The 22,354-nt window shown below is 44.0% G+C and overlaps 1 protein-coding gene across 1 annotated transcript in view; it reads left to right on the top strand.

The window, feature by feature from the left end:
• LOC115126331 (sorting nexin-30-like) overlaps window positions 1–20,306 on the top strand; it is a 66,377-nt gene extending 46,071 nt beyond the window's left edge. The window contains exons 7-9 of the mRNA XM_065017156.1: window positions 5,399–5,491; window positions 6,859–7,011; window positions 16,891–20,306. Of these exons, the coding sequence (XP_064873228.1) occupies window positions 5,399–5,491; window positions 6,859–7,011; window positions 16,891–16,968 (324 nt within the window). The 3' untranslated portion in view covers window positions 16,969–20,306. The remainder of the gene's footprint in view (window positions 1–5,398; window positions 5,492–6,858; window positions 7,012–16,890) is intronic.
• The last annotated feature ends 2,048 nt before the right edge of the window (window positions 20,307–22,354 follow it).

Here is a 22,354-nt window from a genome sequence, read left to right as displayed (position 1 = left end):
GGGAAGAAGGAATTAATCAGGGAAGAAGGGCCTTGGTCAGTTCCTTTGTGGAGATGGGAGAACCTTCCAGAAGCACAACCATCTCTGCAGCACTCCACCAATCAGGCCTTTATGGTAGAGTGGCCAGACGGAAGCCACTCCTCAGTAAAAGGCACATGACAGCCTGCTTGGAGTTTGCCAAAAGGCACCTAAAGGACTCTCAGACCATGAGAAACAAGATTCTCTGGTCTGATGAAAGATGGAACTCTTTGGCTTGAATGCCAAGCGTCACGTCTGGAGGAAACCTGGCACCATCCCTACGGTGAAGCATGGTGGTGGCAGCATCATGCTGTGGGGATGTTTTTCAGCGGCAGGGACTGGGAGACTAGTCAGGATCGAGGGAAAGATGAACGGAGCAAAGTACAGAGAGATCCTTGATCCATCTCTCTACTAACTAACCCAGTCTGATTTCAGTCACATCTCTCTAGTAACTAACCCAGTCTGGTTTCAGTCACATCTCTCTACTAACTAACCCAGTCTGGTTTCAGTCACATCTCTCTACTAACTAACCCCGTCTGGTTTCAGTCACATCTCTCTAGTAACTAACTAACCCAGTCTGGTTTCAGTCACATCTCTCTAGTAACTAACCCAGTCTGGTTTCAGTCACATCTCTCTACTAACTAACCCAGTCTGGTTTCAGTCACATCTCTCTACTAACTAACCCAGTCGTGTTTGTCACATCTCTCTACTAACTAACCCAGTCTGGTTTCAGTCACATCTCTCTACTAACTAACCCAGTCTGGTTTCAGTCACATCTCTCTACTAACTAACCCAGTGTTGTTTCAGTCACATCTCTCTACTAACTAACCCAGTCTGGTTTCAGTCACATCTCTCTACTAACCAACTAACCCAGTCTGGTTTCAGTCACATCTCTCTACTAACTAACTAACCCAGTCTGGTTTCAGTCACATCTCTCTACTAACTAACCCAGTCTGGTTTCAGTCACATCTCTCTACTAACTAACCCAGTCTTGTTTCAGTCACATCTCTCTACTAACTAACCCAGTCTGGTTTCAGTCACATCTCTCTACTAACTAACCCAGTCTGGTTTCAGTCACATCTCTCTACTAACTAACCCAGTCTTGTTTCAGTCACATCTCTCTACTAACTAACCCAGTCTGGTTTCAGTCACATCTCTCTACTAACTAACCCAGTCTTGTTTGTCACATCTCTCTACTAACTAACCCAGTGTTGTTTCAGTCACATCTCTCTAGTAACTAACCCAGTCTTGTTTCAGTCACATCTCTCTACTAACTAACCCAGTCTGGTTTCTAACCCAGTCTGGTTTCAGTCACATCTCTCTACTAACTAACCCAGTCTGGTTTCAGTCACCTCTCTCTAGTAACTAACTAACCCAGTCTGGTTTCTAACCCAGTCGTGTTTGTCACATCTCTCTACTAACTAACCCAGTCTGGTTTCAGTCACATCTCTCTACTAACTAACCCAGTCTGGTTTCAGTCACATCTCTCTACTAACTAACCCAGTCGTGTTTGTCACATCTCTCTACTAACTAACCCAGTCTGGTTTCAGTCAAATCTCTCTACTAACTAACCCAGTCTGGTTTCAGTCACATCTCTCTACTAACTAACCCAGTCTGGTTTCAGTCACATCTCTCTACTAACTAACCCAGTCTGGTTTCAGTCACATCTCTCTACTAACTAACCCAGTCTTGTTTCAGTCACATCTCTCTACTAACTAACCCAGTCTTGTTTCAGTCACATCTCTCTACTAACTAACCCAGTCTTGTTTCAGTCACATCTCTCTACTAACTAACCCAGTCTTGTTTCAGTCACATCTCTCTACTAACTAACCCAGTCTTGTTTCAGTCACATCTCTCTACTAACTAACCCAGTCTTGTTTCAGTCACATCTCTCTACTAACTAACCCATTCTGGTTTCAGTCACCTCTCTCTAGTAACTAACTAACTAACCCAGTATTGTTTCAGTCACATCTCTCTAGTAACTAACTAACCCAGTCTGGTTTCTAACCCAGTCTTGTTTCAGTCACATCTCTCTAGTAACTAACCCAGTCTGGTTTCAGTCACATCTCTCTACTAACTAACCCAGTCTGGTTTCAGTCACATCTCTCTAGTAACTAACCCAGTCTGGTTTCAGTCACATCTCTCTACTAACTAACCCAGTCTTGTTTCAGTCACATCTCTCTAGTAACTAACTAACCCAGTCTGGTTTCAGTCACATCTCTCTAGTAACTAACTAACCCAGTCTGGTTTCTAACCCAGTCTTGTTTCAGTCACATCTCTCTAGTAACTAACCCAGTCCGGTTTCAGTCACATCTCTCTAGTAACTAACCCAGTCTGGTTTCAGTCACATCTCTCTACTAACTAACCCAGTCTGGTTTCAGTCACATCTCTCTAGTAACTAACCCAGTCGTGTTTCAGTCACATCTCTCTACTAACTAACCCAGTCTGGTTTCAGTCACATCTCTCTACTAACTAACCCAGTCTGGTTTCAGTCACATCTCTCTAGTAACTAACCCAGTCGTGTTTCAGTCACATCTCTCTACTAACTAACCCAGTCTGGTTTCAGTCACATCTCTCTAGTAACTAACCCAGTCGTGTTTCAGTCACATCTCTCTAGTAACTAACCCAGTCCGGTTTCAGTCACATCTCTCTAGTAACTAACTAACCCAGTCTGGTTTCAGTCACATCTCTCTAGTAACTAACCCAGTCTGGTTTCAGTCACATCTCTCTACTAACTAACCCAGTCTGGTTTCAGTCACATCTCTCTACTAACTAACCCAGTCTGGTTTCAGTCACATCTCTCTAGTAACTAACTAACCCAGTCTGGTTTCAGTCACATCTCTCTAGTAACTAACCCAGTCTGGTTTCAGTCACATCTCTCTAGTAACTAACCCAGTCTGGTTTCAGTCACATCTCTCTACTAACTAACCCAGTCTGGTTTCAGTCACATCTCTCTACTAACTAACCCAGTCTGGTTTCAGTCACATCTCTCTACTAACTAACCCAGTCTGGTTTCAGTCACATCTCTCTACTAACTAACCCAGTCTGGTTTCAGTCACATCTCTCTAGTAACTAACCCAGTCTGGTTTCAGTCACATCTCTCTACTAACTAACCCAGTCTGGTTTCAGTCACATCTCTCTAGTAACTAACCCAGTCGTGTTTCAGTCACATCTCTCTACTAACTAACCCAGTCTGGTTTCAGTCACATCTCTCTAGTAACTAACTAACCCAGTCTGGTTTCAGTCACATCTCTCTAGTAACTAACCCAGTCTGGTTTCAGTCACATCTCTCTAGTAACTAACCCAGTCTGGTTTCAGTCACATCTCTCTACTAACTAACCCAGTCTGGTTTCAGTCACATCTCTCTACTAACTAACCCAGTCTGGTTTCAGTCACATCTCTCTACTAACTAACCCAGTCTGGTTTCAGTCACATCTCTCTAGTAACTAACCCAGTCGTGTTTGTCACATCTCTCTACTAACTAACCCAGTCTTGTTTCAGTCACATCTCTCTACTAACTAACCCAGTCTGGTTTCAGTCACATCTCTCTAGTAACTAACTAACCCAGTCTGGTTTCTAACCCAGTCTTGTTTCAGTCACATCTCTCTACTAACTAACCCAGTCTGGTTTCAGTCACATCTCTCTACTAACTAACCCAGTCGTGTTTGTCACATCTCTCTACTAACTAACCCAGTCTGGTTTCAGTCACATCTCTCTACTAACTAACCCAGTCTGGTTTCAGTCACATCTCTCTACTAACTAACCCAGTCTGGTTTCAGTCACATCTCTCTACTAACTAACCCAGTCTTGTTTCAGTCACATCTCTCTACTAACTAACCCAGTCTTGTTTCAGTCACATCTCTCTACTAACTAACCCAGTCTTGTTTCTAATCCAGTCATGTTTGTCACATCTCTCTACTAACTAACCCAGTCTTGTTTCAGTCACATCTCTCTACTAACTAACCCAGTCTTGTTTCAGTCACATCTCTCTACTAACTAACCCAGTCTTGTTTCAGTCACATCTCTCTACTAACTAACCCAGTCTTGTTTCAGTCACATCTCTCTACTAACTAACCCATTCTGGTTTCAGTCACCTCTCTCTAGTAACTAACTAACTAACCCAGTATTGTTTCAGTCACATCTCTCTAGTAACTAACTAACCCAGTCTGGTTTCTAACCCAGTCTTGTTTCAGTCACATCTCTCTAGTAACTAACCCAGTCTGGTTTCAGTCACATCTCTCTACTATCTAACCCAGTCTGGTTTCAGTCACATCTCTCTAGTAACTAACCCAGTCTGGTTTCAGTCACATCTCTCTACTAACTAACCCAGTCTTGTTTCAGTCACATCTCTCTAGTAACTAACTAACCCAGTCTGGTTTCAGTCACATCTCTCTAGTAACTAACTAACCCAGTCTGGTTTCTAACCCAGTCTTGTTTCAGTCACATCTCTCTAGTAACTAACCCAGTCTGGTTTCAGTCACATCTCTCTACTAACTAACCCAGTCTGGTTTCAGTCACATCTCTCTAGTAACTAACCCAGTCGTGTTTCAGTCACATCTCTCTACTAACTAACCCAGTCTGGTTTCAGTCACATCTCTCTAGTAACTAACTAACCCAGTCTGGTTTCAGTCACATCTCTCTAGTAACTAACCCAGTCTGGTTTCAGTCACATCTCTCTAGTAACTAACCCAGTCTGGTTTCAGTCACATCTCTCTAGTAACTAACCCAGTCTGGTTTCAGTCACATCTCTCTACTAACTAACCCAGTCTGGTTTCAGTCACATCTCTCTACTAACTAACCCAGTCTGGTTTCAGTCACATCTCTCTACTAACTAACCCAGTCTGGTTTCAGTCACATCTCTCTACTAACTAACCCAGTCTGGTTTCAGTCACATCTCTCTAGTAACTAACCCAGTCTGGTTTCAGTCACATATCTCTACTAACTAACCCAGTCTGGTTTCAGTCACATCTCTCTACTAACTAACCCAGTCTGGTTTCAGTCACATCTCTCTAGTAACTAACTAACCCAGTCTGGTTTCAGTCACATCTCTCTAGTAACTAACCCAGTCTGGTTTCAGTCACATCTCTCTAGTAACTAACCCAGTCTGGTTTCAGTCACATCTCTCTACTAACTAACCCAGTCTGGTTTCAGTCACATCTCTCTACTAACTAACCCAGTCTGGTTTCAGTCACATCTCTCTACTAACTAACCCAGTCTGGTTTCTACAGAAGAGGAGTTGAGTTGGAGAATTCGTTTTTCCTCCACCTTTAAAAACAGATATTAAACTATGATTTGAATAAGAAGTGTGGATTGTAATGATGAACAGTATGAATGTGAGAGTGGAATAGATATAACATCTGGTATCGTTCTGCTCTGCCAGGCTGTTCTGAAGAAGAGGGACAACGTCCAGGCAGAATATGAGGCCAAACTGGAAGCTGCTGCGCTCCGGAAAGAAGAGAGACCAACAGCCAAGGTTAGTCTAGTCAAAACTCAATGGGCCTTCGCCAAAAGTAGTGCACTATATAGGGGGATAGGGTGCCGTTTTGAGATCCATAGGAGCCTACAGCAATGTCTCTAAACCAGTTACTCGAACACAGACAAGCTTAAACTTAGACAGCTTAGTTCAATAGCAGGTCATAAAATTAATAAGTACACGTTTTTCTGTGTCTGGTTGGATGAATCAGTTTTCCTCATACCGACAGTAGCTATGAAGAATGTGACATTCCTGAGCAGGCAAGCAACAAGTATAGTTGACAGTGGTAATGATCCAGTGCTAATTCTGTACTAAGTCAATGCTAATGCTAATGATCTAGGCTTGCACTAAGTCAATGCTAATGCTAATGATCTAGGCTTGCACTAAATCAGAGGCTAATGCTAATGATCTAGGCTTGCACTAAGTCAATGCTAATGCTAATGATCGAGGCTTGCACTAAGTCAATGCTAATGCTAATGATCTAGGCTTGCACTAAGTCAATGCTAATGCTAATGATCTAGGCTTTTCCCCAACCATTCCTTTAGCCCTTTTTAGTGTAGTGCTATGCCCATTGAAGCAGACTCCAAGCAGAGCCACATGTCCATAAAGCCTTGCTTCGAGCGCTACAGTATGTGTCCCTAGCAGTTTACCCATACTCCCATGCTTATTTCTGTTAGTTCTGTCCCCTCTCTCCAGCAGGTGCTTAGTTCTGTTCCCTGTCCCCTCTCTCCGGCAGGTGGTTAGTTATGTCCCCTTTCTACAGCAGGTACTTAGTTATTGCCCCCTTCTACAGCAGGTACTTAGTTCTGTCCCCTTTCTACTGCAGGTGCTTAGTTATGTCCCCTTTCTACAGCAGGTACTTAGTTCTGTCCCCTCTCTCCAGCAGGTGCTTAGTTCTGTCCCCTGTCCTCTCTACTGCAGGTGCTTAGTTATGTCCCCTTTCTACAGCAGGTGCTTAGTTCTGTCCCCTCTCTACAGCAGGTGCTTAGTTCTGTTCCCTGTCCTCTCTACAGCAGATACTTAGTTATGTCCCCTTTCTAAAGCAGGTGCTTAGTTCTGTCCCCTGTCCTCTCTACTGCAGGTACTTAGTTCTGTTCCCTGTCCTCTCTACTGCAGGTGCTTAGTTCTGTCCCCTTTCTACAGCAGGTGCTTAGTTCTGTCCCCTGTCCTCTCTACTGCAGGTGATTAGTTCTGTCCCCTCTCTACAACAGGTGCTTAGTTCTGTCCCCTGTCCTCTCTACAGCAGGTGCTTAGTTCTGTCCCCTGTCCTCTACAGCAGGTGCTTAGTTCTGTCCCCTTTCTACAGCAGGTGCTTAGTTCTGTCCTCTCTACTGCAGGTGATTAGTTCTGTCCCCTCTCTACAACAGGTGCCTACAGATGTGGAGAAGTGCCAGGACAGAGTGGAGTGTTTTAACGCTGACCTGAAGTCAGACTGGGACCAGTGGCAGAACAACAAGACACAAGACTTCAGACAGTTACTCACTGGCATGGCAGACCACAACATCCAGTACTATGAGAAGGTAACAGCAGGAGACTACAACAGACTACTGGCTCATGTTATCATATGTCCATTTAATACAGGTGGTAGTACAAGGTGCAAAGCAAAACGTTTCTTATTGATCCAATGTATTTTCAGTAATATCATCAAAATCAATTCATCATATTAGGTTTTTAGGCTCGTTACGTCGTTTTTACCTGTCTTATTATTATTATTATTATTATTTTTTAAGTATAACTAATTTTTCCTAAAACATAATTTGATAATGATACTGTTGCTGCTTCCTGTTTGGGTGTCAAAGCACTGTGTTTTTTTTTTCATGTCCAAATTCATAATCAATATGTTGAAATAAGTTCTATGTCTTGGTCTTCAACATACAGTATCACAAACACGTGTCGCACTTGTGATGACTTGTACTGTATTTAGCTAAATGAGTACCTGAGAAACATCAACATTTACCAAGTGGACACTCCTAAACCGGTATAGAATAGCTTGTCCTACTGTAATCTGCAAAATAATCCGTTAAAATAAAATAAATGTCAAAATATATTGACATTGTATAGAAATCATTGAATATTATAGTATATATAGAAATTGGACTGGCACCAATGTACCGTTTGCTCTGTTCTAAAAGAAAAAAAAACACAAGGAACTAACCAACTAAACTATACGACATATACCTGTTTATACCACTGCTGGCTTGCTTCTGAAGCTAAGCAGAGTTGGTCCTGGTCAGTCTCTGGATGGGAGACCAGATGCTGCTGGAAGTGGTGTTGGAGTAGGATTCACTCTTTCCTCTGGTCTAAAAAATATCCCAATGCCCCAGGGCAGTGATTGGGGACACTGCCCTGTGTAGGGTGCCGTCTTTCGAATGGGACGTTAAATGGGTGTCCTGACTCTCTGAGGTCATTAAAGATCCCATGACACTTATCGTAAGAGTTGGGGTGTTAACCCCTGGTGTCCTGGCTAAATTCCCAATCTGGCCATCAAACCATCACGGTCACCTAATAATCCCCAGTTTACAATTGGCTCATTCATCCCCCTCCTCTCCCCTGTAACTATTCCCCAGGTTGTTTCTGCAAATGAGAACGTGTTCTCAGTCAATTTACCTGGTAAAATAACAGATAAATAAAAATTTTAAATAGATAAGATGTAGTAGCTCCTTGAGCCACCGTGTTTATGGTAGATGACCCATATGAGAATGAAACGCAACACTTTGCCAAAGCACAACCCCCACACCACTAGAGGGATATCTTTAACCACCAACCATCCTGAAACAAGGCCGAGTATAGCCCACAAAGATCTCCCCCACGGCACAACCCAAGGGGGGGCGCCAACCCAGACAGGCATCAGTGACTCAACCCACTCAAGTGACGCATCCCTCCTAGGGACGGCATGGAAGAGCACCAGTAAGCCAGTGACTCAGCCCCTGTAATAGGGTTAGAGGCAGAGAGTCCCAGTGGAAAGAGGGGAAACCGTCCAGGCAGAGACAGCAAGGACGGTTCGTTGCTCCAGTGCCTTTCTGTTTACTTTCACACTCCTGGGCCAGACTACACTCAATCATATGACCTACTGAAGAGATGAGTCTTCAATGAAGACTTAACCTTTCTAGCGACAACATTCCGCTGAAAAGGCAGCGCGCAAAATTCAAAAATATATATTTTTAAATATGTAACTTTCACACATTAACAAGTCCAATACAGCAAATGAAAGATAAACATCTTGTTAATCTACCCATCGTGTCCGATTTAAAAAATGCTTTACAGCGAAAGCACCACATATGATTATGTTAGGTCACTGCCAAGTAAAAAAAAACTGCCATTTTTTCAGCCAAAGATAGGAGTCACAAAAAGCAGAAGTATAGATCAAATGAATCACTGATCGTTGATCTTCATCAGATGACACTCATAGGACATCATGTTACACAATACCTGTATGTTTTGTTCGATAATGTGCATATTTATATCCAAAAATCTCAGTTTACATTGGCGCCTTACGTGCAGTAATGTTTTGATTCCAAAACATCCGGTGATTTTTTGTAGAAATACTCATAATAAATATTGATAAAAGATACAAGTGTTATTCACAGAATTAAAGATAACGGGATCGATATGACGACAGCCAGTGAAAGTGCAGGGCGCCAAATTCAAAACAGAAATCTCATAATTAACATTCCTCAAACATACATGTATTTCATACCGTTTTAAAGGTAATCTTGTTGTTAATCCCACCACAGTGTCCAATTTCAAATAGGCTTTACAGCGAAAGCACCACAAACGATTATGTTAGGTCACCACCAAGCCACAGAAAAACACAGCCATTTTTCCAGCCAAAGAGAGTCACAAAAAGCACAAATAGAGATATGATGAATCACTAACCTTTGATGATCTTCATCAGATGACACTCATAGGACTTCATGTTACACAATACATGTATGTTTTGTTTGATAAAGTTCATATTTATATAAAAAAAATCTGAGTTTACATTGGTGCATTACTTTCACTAGTTCCAGAAACATCCAGTGATTTTGCATAGCCATATCAATTCAACAGAAATACTCGTCATAAATGTAGATGAAAATACAAGTTATACACATGGAATTATATATATACCTCTCCTTAATGCAACCGCTGTGTCTGATTTCAAAGAAACTTTACGGAAAAAGCTAACCATGCAATAATCTGAGGCGGCGCTCAGAAAAATAATACAATTAGCCGCCATGTTGGAGCCAACAGAAACCAGAAATCACATGCTAAATATTCCCTTACCTTTGATGATCTTCATCAGAATGCACTCCCAGGAATCGCAGGAATTATAGATATACTGTTAATGCTGTGTCAGATTTAAAAATAAAAATGATGGAAAAAGTGTTTCAGTGCAGCAGGCTGAATGTTCTCCGTCCCTACGAGGCTGAACGTTCTCCGTCCCTACGAGTGTTTCAGTGCAGCAGGCTGAACATCTGAGAACGGCGCTCAGAACCCAAAACAGCCAGAGGAATATCCGCCATTTTGGAGTCAACAGAGTTAGAAACAACACCATAAATATTCACTTACCTTTGATGATCTTCATCAGAAGGCACTCCCATGAATCCCAGTTCGACAATAAATGACTGATTTGTTCCATAAAGTCCGTCATTTATGTCCAAATAGCCACTTGTTGTTAGCGTGTTCGGCCCAGTAATCCATCTTCATGAGGCACAGGCACTTCATCCAGACAAAACTCGAAAAGTTCCATTACATTCCTTTAGAAACATGTCAAACGATGTATGGAATCAATCTTTAGGATGTTTTTAACATAAAACATCAATAATGTTCCAACCGGAGAATTCCTTCAGAAAAGTTCTGGAACTCTGCCCCCTATCCCAAAAAGGTTAATCACGTAACTGTAAATAACGAGGAAGTCTGGGCACCAAGGAAAATATTCAGATTTCTAATTTAAGTTATAATTTTCCTAATATAACTTTTCAGATATTTTAATATTTGATCAATTAGTCTTCTGATTAATAAGTAGTTTAATCACGTAATAATAATTACAGAGAGTTATTTGTTAAATAGGTCTTAATGATTTTAATGATGCCAAAGACACGACAGTCTCCACCTGTTGTATTTGATTTGAACGTTCTCCGTCCCTACTAGTGTTTCAGTGCAGCAGGCTGAACGTTCTCCGTCCCTACTAGTGTTTCAGTGCAGCAGGCTGAACGTTCTCCGTCCCTACTAGTGTTTCAGTGCAGCAGGCTGAATGTTCTCCGTCCCTACGAGGCTGAACGTTCTCCGTCCCTACTAGTGTTTCAGTGCAGCAGGCTGAATGTTCTCCGTCCCTACGAGGCTGAACGTTCTCCGTCCCTACTAGTGTTTCAGTGCAGCAGGCTGAATGTTCTCCGTCCCTACGAGGCTGAACGTTCTCCGTCCCTACTAGTGTTTCAGTGCAGCAGGCTGAATGTTCTCCTTCCCTACGAGGCTGAACGTTCTCCGTCCCTACGAGTGTTTCAGTGCAGCAGGCTGAATGTTCTCCGTCCCTACGAGGCTGAACGTTCTCCGTCCCTACGAGTGTTTCAGTGCAGCAGGCTGAATGTTCTCCGTCCCTACGAGGCTGAACGTTCTCCGTCCCTACGAGTGTTTCAGTGCAGCAGGCTGAATGTTCTCCGTCCCTACGAGGCTGAACGTTCTCCGTCCCTACGAGTGTTTCAGTGCAGCAGGCTGAATGTTCTCCGTCCCTACGAGGCTGAACGTTCTCCGTCCCTACGAGTGTTTCAGTGCAGCAGGCTGAATGTTCTCAGTCCCTACGAGGCTGAACGTTCTCCGTCCCTACGAGTGTTTCAGTGCAGCAGGCTGAATGTTCTCCGTCCCTACGAGGCTGAACGTTCTCCGTCCCTACGAGTGTTTCAGTGCAGCAGGCTGAATGTTCTCCGTCCCTACGAGGCTGAACGTTCTCCGTCCCTACGAGTGTTTCAGTGCAGCAGGCTGAATGTTCTCCGTCCCTACGAGGCTGAACGTTCTCCGTCCCTACGAGTGTTTCAGTGCAGCAGGCTGAACATCTGAGAACGGCGCTCAGAACCCAAAACAGCCAGAGGAATATCCGCCATTTTGGAGTCAACAGAGTTAGAAACAACACCATAAATATTCACTTACCTTTGATGATCTTCATCAGAAGGCACTCCCATGAATCCCAGTTCGACAATAAATGACTGATTTGTTCCATAAAGTCCGTCATTTATGTCCAAATAGCCACTTGTTGTTAGCGTGTTCGGCCCAGTAATCCATCTTCATGAGGCACAGGCACTTCATCCAGACAAAACTCGAAAAGTTCCATTACATTCCTTTAGAAACATGTCAAACGATGTATGGAATCAATCTTTAGGATGTTTTTAACATAAAACATCAATAATGTTCCAACCGGAGAATTCCTTCAGAAAAGTTCTGGAACTCTGCCCCCTATCCCAAAAAGGTTAATCACGTAACTGTAAATAACGAGGAAGTCTGGGCACCAAGGAAAATATTCAGATTTCTAATTTAAGTTATAATTTTCCTAATATAACTTTTCAGATATTTTAATATTTGATCAATTAGTCTTCTGATTAATAAGTAGTTTAATCACGTAATAATAATTACAGAGAGTTATTTGTTAAATAGGTCTTAATGATTTTAATGATGCCAAAGACACGACAGTCTCCACCTGTTGTATTTGATTTGAACGTTCTCCGTCCCTACTAGTGTTTCAGTGCAGCAGGCTGAACGTTCTCCGTCCCTACTAGTGTTTCAGTGCAGCAGGCTGAACGTTCTCCGTCCCTACTAGTGTTTCAGTGCAGCAGGCTGAATGTTCTCCGTCCCTACGAGGCTGAACGTTCTCCGTCCCTACTAGTGTTTCAGTGCAGCAGGCTGAATGTTCTCCGTCCCTACGAGGCTGAACGTTCTCCGTCCCTACTAGTGTTTCAGTGCAGCAGGCTGAATGTTCTCCGTCCCTACGAGGCTGAACGTTCTCCGTCCCTACGAGTGTTTCAGTGCAGCAGGCTGAATGTTCTCCGTCCCTACGAGGCTGAACGTTCTCCGTCCCTACGAGTGTTTCAGTGCAGCAGGCTGAATGTTCTCCGTCCCTACAAGGCTGAACGTTCTCCGTCCCTACGAGTGTTTCAGTGCAGCAGGCTGAATGTTCTCCGTCCCTACGAGGCTGAACGTTCTCCGTCCCTACGAGTGTTTCAGTGCAGCAGGCTGAATGTTCTCCGTCCCTACGAGGCTGAACGTTCTCCGTCCCTACGAGTGTTTCAGTGCAGCAGGCTGAATGTTCTCAGTCCCTACGAGGCTGAACGTTCTCCGTCCCTACGAGTGTTTCAGTGCAGCAGGCTGAATGTTCTCCGTCCCTACGAGGCTGAACGTTCTCCGTCCCTACGAGTGTTTCAGTGCAGCAGGCTGAATGTTCTCCGTCCCTACGAGGCTGAACGTTCTCCGTCCCTACGAGTGTTTCAGTGCAGCAGGCTGAATGTTCTCCGTCCCTACGAGGCTGAACGTTCTCCGTCCCTACGAGTGTTTCAGTGCAGCAGGCTGAACATCTGAGAACGGCGCTCAGAACCCAAAACAGCCAGAGGAATATCCGCCATTTTGGAGTCAACAGAGTTAGAAACAACACCATAAATATTCACTTACCTTTGATGATCTTCATCAGAAGGCATTCCCAGGAATTCCAGTTTGACAATAAATGACTGATTTGTTCCATAAAGTCCGTCATTTATGTCCAAATAGCCACTTGTTGTTAGCGTGTTCGGCCCAGTAATCCATCTTCATGAGGCACAGGCACTTCATCCAGACAAAACTCGAAAAGTTCCATTACATTCCTTTAGAAACATGTCAAACGATGTATGGAATCAATCTTTAGGATGTTTTTAACATAAAACATCAATAATGTTCCAACCGGAGAATTCCTTCAGAAAAGTTCTGGAACTCTGCCCCCTATCCCAAAAAGGTTAATCACGTAACTGTAAATAACGAGGAAGTCTGGGCACCAAGGAAAATATTCAGATTTCTAATTTAAGTTATAATTTTCCTAATATAACTTTTCAGATATTTTAATATTTGATCAATTAGTCTTCTGATTAATAAGTAGTTTAATCACGTAATAATAATTACAGAGAGTTATTTGTTAAATAGGTCTTAATAATTTTAATGATGCCAAAGACACGACAGTCTCCACCTGTTGTATTTGATTTGAACGTTCTCCGTCCCTACTAGTGTTTCAGTGCAGCAGGCTGAACGTTCTCCGTCCCTACTAGTGTTTCAGTGCAGCAGGCTGAACGTTCTCCGTCCCTACTAGTGTTTCAGTGCAGCAGGCTGAATGTTCTCCGTCCCTACGAGTGTTTCAGTGCAGCAGGCTGAATGTTCTCCGTCATTACGAGGCTGAACGTTCTCCGTCCCTACGAGTGTTTCAGTGCAGCAGGCTGAACGTTCTCCGTCCCTACGAGTGTTTCAGTGCAGCAGGCTGAACGTTCTCCGTCCCTACTAGTGTTTCATTGCAGCAGGCTGAACGTTCTCCGTCCCTACGAGTGTTTCAGTGCAGCAGGCTGAACGTTCTCCGTCCCTACTAGTGTTTCAGTGCAGCAGGCTGAACGTTCTCCGTCCCTACTAGTGTTTCAGTGCAGCAGGCTGAACGTTCTCCGTCCCTACTAGTGTTTCAGTGCAGCAGGCTGAATGTTCTCCGTCCCTACGAGGCTGAACGTTCTCCGTCCCTACGAGTGTTTCAGTGCAGCAGGCTGAACGTTCTCCGTCCCTACTAGTGTTTCAGTGCAGCAGGCTGAATGTTCTCCGTCCCTACGAGGCTGAACGTTCTCCGTCCCTACGAGTGTTTCAGTGCAGCAGGCTGAACGTTCTCCGTCCCTACGAGTGTTTCAGTGCAGCAGGCTGAACGTTCTCCGTCCCTACTAGTGTTTCAGTGCAGCAGGCTGAATGTTCTCCGTCCCTACGAGGCTGAACGTTCTCCGTCCCTACGAGTGTTTCAGTGCAGCAGGCTGAACGTTCTCCGTCCCTACTAGTGTTTCAGTGCAGCAGGCTCAATGTTCTCCGTCCCTACGAGGCTGAACGTTCTCCGTCCCTACGAGTGTTTCAGTGCAGCAGGCTGAACGTTCTCCGTCCCTACTAGTGTTTCAGTGCAGCAGGCTGAATGTTCTCCGTCCCTACGAGGCTGAACGTTCTCCGTCCCTACGAGTGTTTCAGTGCAGCAGGCTGAATGTTCTCCGTCCCTACGAGTGTTTCAGTACAGCAGGCTGAATGTTCTCCGTCCCTACGAGGCTGAACGTTCTCCGTCCCTACTAGTGTTTCAGTGCAGCAGGCTGAACGTTCTCCGTCCCTACGTGGCTGAACGTTCTCCGTCCCTACGAGGCTGAACGTTCTCCGTCCCTACTAGTGTTTCATTGCAGCAGGCTGAACGTTCTCCGTCCCTACGAGTGTTTCAGTGCAGCAGGCTGAACGTTCTCCGTCCCTACTAGTGTTTCAGTGCAGCAGGCTGAACGTTCTCCGTCCCTACTAGTGTTTCAGTGCAGCAGGCTGAACGTTCTCCGTCCCTACTAGTGTTTCAGTGCAGCAGGCTGAATGTTCTCCGTCCCTACGAGGCTGCGTTCTCCGTCCCTACGAGTGTTTCAGTGCAGCAGGCTGAACGTTCTCCGTCCCTACTAGTGTTTCAGTGCAGCAGGCTGAACGTTCTCCGTCCCTACTAGTGTTTCAGTGCAGCAGGCTGAATGTTCTCCGTCCCTACGAGGCTGAACGTTCTCCGTCCCTACGAGTGTTTCAGTGCAGCAGGCTGAACGTTCTCCGTCCCTACTAGTGTTTCAGTGCAGCAGGCTGAACGTTCTCCGTCCCTACTAGTGTTTCAGTGCAGCAGGCTGAACGTTCTCCGTCCCTACTAGTGTTTCAGTGCAGCAGGCTGAATGTTCTCCGTCCCTACGAGGCTGAACGTTCTCCGTCCCTACTAGTGTTTCAGTGCAGCAGGCTGAACGTTCTCCATCCCTACTAGTGTTTCAGTGTGTTTCAGTGTGTTAACACCACCATCTCTCTGTGTGTTAACACCACCATCTCTCTGTGTGTTAACACCACCATCTCTCTGTGTGTTAACACCACCATCTCTCTGTGTGTTAACACCACCATCTCTCTGTGTGTTTCAGTGTGTTAACACCACCTTCTCTCTGTGTGTTTCAGTGTGTTAACACCACCATCTCTCTGTGTGTTTCAGTGTGTTAACACCACCATCTCTCTGTGTGTTTCAGTGTGTTAACACCACCATCTCTCTGTGTGTTTCAGTGTGTTAACACCACCATCTCTCTGTGTGTTTCAGTGTGTTAACACCACCATCTCTCTGTGTGTTAACACCACCATCTCTCTGTGTGTTTCAGTGTGTTAACACCACCATCTCGCTGTGTGTTTCAGTGTGTTAACACCACCATCTCTCTGTGTGTTTCAGTGTGTTAACACGACCATCTCTCTGTGTGTTACAGTGTGTTAACACCACCATCTCTCTGTGTGTTAACACCACCATCTCTCTGTGTGTTTCAGTGTGTTAACACCACCATCTCTCTGTGTGTTTCAGTGTGTTAACACCACCATCTCTCTGTGTGTTTCAGTGTGTTAACACCACCATCTCTCTGTGTGTTTCAGTGTGTTAACACCACCATCTCTCTGTGTGTTTCAGTGTGTTAACACCACCATCTCTCTGTGTGTTTCAGTGTGTTTCAGTGTGTTAACACCACCATCTCTCAGTGTGTTTCAGTGTGTTAACACGACCATCTCTCTGTGTGTTAACACCACCATCTCTCTGTGTGTTTCAGTGTGTTAACACGACCATCTCTCTGTGTGTTTCAGTGTGTTAACACGACCATCTCTCTGTGTGTTAATGCCACCATCTCTCTGTGTGTTAACACCACCATCTCTCAGTGTGTTTCAGTGTGTTAACACGACCATCTCTCTGTGTGTTAACACCACCATCTCTCTGTGTGTTTCAGTGTGTTACCACCATCTCTCTGTGTGTTTCAGTGTGTTAACACGACCATCTCTCTGTGTGTTTCAGTGTGTTAACACGACCATCTCTCTGTGTGTTTCAGTGTGTTAACACCACCATCTCTCTGTGTGTTTCAGTGTGTTAACACGACCATCTCTCTGTGTGTTTCAGTGTGTTAACACGACCATCTCTCTGTGTGTTTCAGTGTGTTAACACCACCATCTCTCTGTGTGTTTCAGTGTGTTAACACCACCATCTCTCTGTGTGTTTCAGTGTGTTACCACCATCTCTCTGTGTGTTTCAGTGTGTTAACACCACCATCTCTCTGTGTGTTTCAGTGTGTTTGTTAACACCACCATCTCTCTGTGTGTTTCAGTGTGTTTCAGTGTGTTTCAGTGTGTTAACACCACCATCTCTCTGTGTGTTTCAGTGCCTTGCAGTGTGGGAGTCTGTCATTCCAGTATTACAGGACAAGCAGCCACAGGAGACGGAAACAGAGGAAGACTGACACGGCCAGCTCCCCTTAGGAGCACATTGGAAAGTGGACATAACATCTCAAACACTTCTCTACCCGAGTTACCAGTGTCACACACAGACACAGATACTCTCGACGGGAGATTAACAAAGGAAATGGGCTTTTGGGTCTTCAGACTGAAGATTTCCTTTTTTTAGTTTTGGTGTTTCTATTTGTGAAACCCAGTCAGTCGGAATGTCCCATCCTGCCTGCTGGGCATTGTTTCACGTCAGGTAGCGCAACGGCCGCCTGCACTGATCTGTCGGATAACTTGCAAACACTCATGGGATAGCTAAAAAGAAGTTTGGCCGCAATATGCTGTTCTAACATTCGGGAATGTTACAAAGGTGACATCGTCTGCTTAAAAGCCTCTACATCATCTGAAAGAGTCCGAGTTAATCTGACCAGAAATATCACCCTGGAGTCAGATTTAATCTGACCAGAAATATCACCCTGGAGTCAGATTTAATCTGACCAGAAATATCACCCTGGAGTCAGATTTAATCTGACCAGAAATATCAACCTGGAGTCAGATTTAATCTGACCAGAAATATCAACCTGGAGTCAGATTTAATCTGACCAGAAATATCACCCTGAAGCTAATAAATCTTCACTACCTAATTCTACATCTAACGAAGGTGTTATGTGGTTGGAAGAATCAGTATTTATGTAGCTAGTGTCTGCTTGCTGGCTGTACCAGTCTCAAATCAATCCATAACGAAAGGCAGGGATGCTAACAATGCCAGTTCACACACACACACTCAATGCTGAATAATCCTAGTAAATTCTAGCTAATGAGCACAAATGAGTTGTCATGACATCTTGTTCTGCTGTGATTTAGTTCTACAGCACAGCTGAATGTAGCAAGGCACACTGCCAGCTGTCAGAGTCAGACACCTGCTGATTTCTGAGAACAGTCCCAGAACTTTGGTGCCTTACAAGCTGGCAAACTATCTACCGTATGGCCATTCAAACAAGCCCTGCACTCGGCTGCTAACTGGAGTTTACTCAAGTGATTGGTTTCCGCAGTATACAGTGTGTCATAGATACAGAGAGAGAGAGAGTTATTTTCAGAATTAGGAACTAGAATTAGGCAGAAGAGCAAAATCAAGATTATTAGAGATGTGTTCCACGTCCTACGTGACAGATCGGTTGAGGGATGAGCCCCCCCGTAGGAGTGACGCTATCTGACGTGAGACAATGGCCTGCTGGGAAGAGCCATGGAGCAGAGTGGATGGTTCTCTCTCTCTCTCCCTCTACTCTCTCTACTCTGTCTCTACTCTGTCTCTCTCACTCTCTCTCTCTCTCTCCTCTCTCTCTACTCTGTCTCTCTCCCCCTCTCTCTACTCTGTCTCTCTCCCCCTCTCTCTCTCACTCTTACTCTCTCTCTCTCACTCTTACTCTCTCTCTCTCTCTCTCTTACTCTCTCTACTCTCTCTCTCACCCTTACTCTCTCTCTCTTACTCTCTACTCTCTCTACTCTCTCACTCCCCCTCTACTCTCTACTCTGTCTCTCTCTCTCCCTCTCTCTACTCTCTCTCTCTCTACTCTCTCTCTCTACTCTGTCTGTCTGGAAGCCCTCTTCTGTACCTTGTTGCACACCAAAATAGCCTGGGTTGTATTCACTAGAAACCAAACAGAAGAAAACAGACTACCTGAACTTGTCCAAAAAAGAAACTCATTTTTGTTGCTGAACGCTTTCCGTGTGTTTAACGTTTTGCTACGTTGTGCACTAATGAACACGACCCTGATACCGTAGACAGGCTGTCCTATAGAAGCGTCCTGTCCCACCGACCAGCCAAAGGATTAGCGAATGTAGAGACCAAACTAATATTAGGGTGTCCAAAACACCCTTTGGTGATGAAGTTTCTCTTTCTTATGTTTTATAACACATTTTACCGAGACAAATACGATTATTTATGTTCTGACTCGTTCAGTGGGGTTTTCTTTAACATTATATCAGAAAGTAGGATTTTTTTTGTAACCTAATATCTGATGATAACCACCTGGCTCTGTTGACGTTGCACGTTTCTCCCAACAACTTTTGAGGATTTGACATTTTGTCGTCGTCGTCGTCTTCAAAGTTGTTTCCGCGTGTGACACAAAAAAAAAAAAAAAAGCCAAATTTGACACGAGCTGAATTAAAATGTAAAAGGCTTGAAAATGAATCGCTCGGTGCTCTGTACACATTTCACAGAGAAACACTTTGTTTTGTTTTTTTGTGAGAAAGCTTTGAAAAAAGAACAGGAATTTTTGAGTGAAAATGTCACATCTCAAAATTGATATTTATGTTACATCTAGATTTGTTTTATGTTGATTTGAGAAGAGTTCAACGGGAAAGGGATCCTGCCAGTTTAGCTGATTCAATGCTATTTTACAGATTGTTTTTTTCTACACAATTAACATTATTATACCGATTGGTCAAAAGATGTGTTTTTGATTGGAAATATGTTTCTTTTCTGTTAGGTTGTATGTAGTCTGTTGAGAACGGTTGGTTGCCAATTATATTTTTTTGTAAACAATGCAGGTGTTTTGATGGTCTTTGATGCCCAAAGCCCTTGAAGAGTCCAGCAGCATCTTCATCATGTTTTTTATCATGTTGTTGAAGCACTAACAGAACCAGCTGTCCAGGAGAGGAGAGCAGCAATCCTCTGGCCAAAGAGGAAACCTACCTGACATACTGGCTAACATACTGTCTAACATTTCCTGGTTGGTGGTCTGACTCCCACACCTGTTCACTAGGAACCAAACGTAAGCAAACAGGCTGCTCACACAGGATTTGATTCTGGGGTGCCAAGATTACACCACACCATACCAGACTCTTCCTCCTGTGCCCAATAGCCTTGGTGATGAGGTCGAAGGTTAACTGGTATGAATCCATGTTAGCGTCCCAAATACCCCTCCTATCTAGTGTGCTACTGTTGACCAGGATTCTGGTAGTGCAATATATATATAGGAAATAGGATGCAATTTGGGACGCACCATGTAGTGCCAAATCGTGTTGGACTGCCTCCTCCCTCTTCCTCCCTCCCCTATCCACTGTTATGTAACACAGTGTGGTTGTTGACATTGATTTTGATGATATCTCTGTTCACTACTCAGCTATCTGCAACAATAATAATAAATAAATATTTCTGAGCACCTCACGACATTAAGGACATATTGAACCTCTTAAGAAAACATATTTTTCCATCTCAGGCAAGAAAAGCCCTGTCATTATCAGCCATTTTCTTCTGATATGGACACGATTTGTCCTTTTATGGACACTGTGGAAGTTGTCTGGATGTGATTATAACATACACTTGTAATAAAATTAATATTTCACATGTCAACAGGTCATCTTACTGAACAGGTCCACAGGTCATCTTACCGAACAGGTCAACAGGTCATCTTACTCAACAGGTCATCTTACTGAACAGGTCAACAGGTCATCTTACTGAAGAGGTCATCTTACTGAACAGGTCAACAGGTCATCTTACTGAACAGGTCAACAGGTCATCTTACTGAACAGGTCATCTTACCGAACAGGTCAACAGGTCATCTTACTGAACAGGTCATCTTACTGAACAGGTCATCTTACTGAACTGGTCATCTTACTGAACAGGTCAACAGGTCATCTTACTGAACAGGTCAACAGGTCATCTTACTGAACAGGTCACCTTACTGAACAGGTCATCTTACTGAACAGGTCAACAGGTCATCTTACTGAACAGGTCCACAGGTCATCTTACCGAACAGGTCAACAGGTCATCTTACTCAACAGGTCATCTTACTGAACAGGTCAACGGGTCATCTTACTGAACAGGTCAACAGGTCATCTTACTGAAGAGGTCATCTTACTGAACAGGTCAACAGGTCATCTTACTGAACAGATCAACACAGGTCATCTTACTGAACAGGTCAACAGGTCATCTTACTGAACAGGTCATCTTACCGAACAGGTCAACAGGTCATCTTACTGAACAGGTCATCTTACTGAACAGGTCAACAGGTCATCTTACTGAACAGGTCATCTTACTGAACTGGTCATCTTACTGAACAGGTCAACAGGTCATCTTACTGAACAGGTCAACAGGTCATCTTACTGAACAGGTCACCTTACTGAACAGGTCACCTTACTCAACAGGTCATCTTACTGAACAGGTCACCTTACTGAACAGGTCATCTTACTGAACAGGTCAACAGGTCATCTTACTGAACAGGTCCACAGGTCATCTTACCGAACAGGTCATCTTACTGAACAGGTCAACAGGTCATCTTACTGAACAGGTCATCTTACTGAACAGGTCAACAGGTCATCTTACTGAACAGGTCAACAGGTCATCTTACTGAACAGGTCATCTTACTGAACAGGTCAACAGGTCATCTTACTGAACAGGTCAACAGGTCATCTTACTGAACAGGTCAACAGGTCATCTTACTGAACAGGTCATCTTACTGAACAGGTCATCTTACTGAACAGGTCAACAGGTCATCTTACTGAACAGGTCATCTTACTGAACAGGTCAACAGGTCATCTTACTGAACAGGTCAACAGGTCATCTTACTGAACAGGTCATCTTACTGAACAAGTCAACAGGTCATCTTACTGAACAGGTCAACAGGTCATCTTACTGAACAGGTCAACAGGTCATCTTACTGAACAGGTCATCTTACTGAACAAGTCAACAGGTCATCTTACCGAACAGGTCACCTTACTCAACAGGTCACCTTACTGAACAGGTCAACAGGTCATCTTACTAAACAGGTCAACGGGTCATCTTACTGAACAGGTCAACAGGTCATCTTACTAAACAGGTCATCTTACTGAACAGGTCAACAGGTCATCTTACTGAACAGGTCATCTTACTGAACAGGTCAACAGGTCATCTTACTGAACAGGTCAACAGGTCATCTTACTGAACAGGTCATCTTACTGAACAGGTCAACAGGTCATCTTACTGAACAGGTCATCTTACTGAACAGGTCAACAGGTCATCTTACTGAACAGGTCATCTTACTGAACAGGTCAACAGGTCATCTTACTGAACAGGTCAACAGGTCATCTTACTGAACAGGTCAACAGGTCATCTTACTGAACAGGTCATCTTACTGAACAGGTCATCTTACTGAACAGGTCAACAGGTCATCTTACTGAACAGGTCATCTTACTGAACAGGTCAACAGGTCATCTTACTAAACAGGTCAACAGGTCATCTTAATGAACAGGTCAACAGGTCATCTTACTGAACAGGTCCATAGGTCATCTTACCGAACAGGTCAACACAGGTCATCTTACTGAACAGGTCACCTTACTCAACAGGTCATCTTACTGAACAGGTCATCTTACTGAACAGGTCATCTTACTGAACAGGTCAACAGGTCATCTTACTGAACAGGT

Source organism: Oncorhynchus nerka, linkage group LG4 (genome assembly GCF_034236695.1).
Source record: "Oncorhynchus nerka isolate Pitt River linkage group LG4, Oner_Uvic_2.0, whole genome shotgun sequence".
NCBI classification, from domain to species: Eukaryota; Metazoa; Chordata; class Actinopteri; order Salmoniformes; family Salmonidae; genus Oncorhynchus; species Oncorhynchus nerka.
This window is presented reverse-complemented; position numbering and strand designations above follow the sequence as displayed.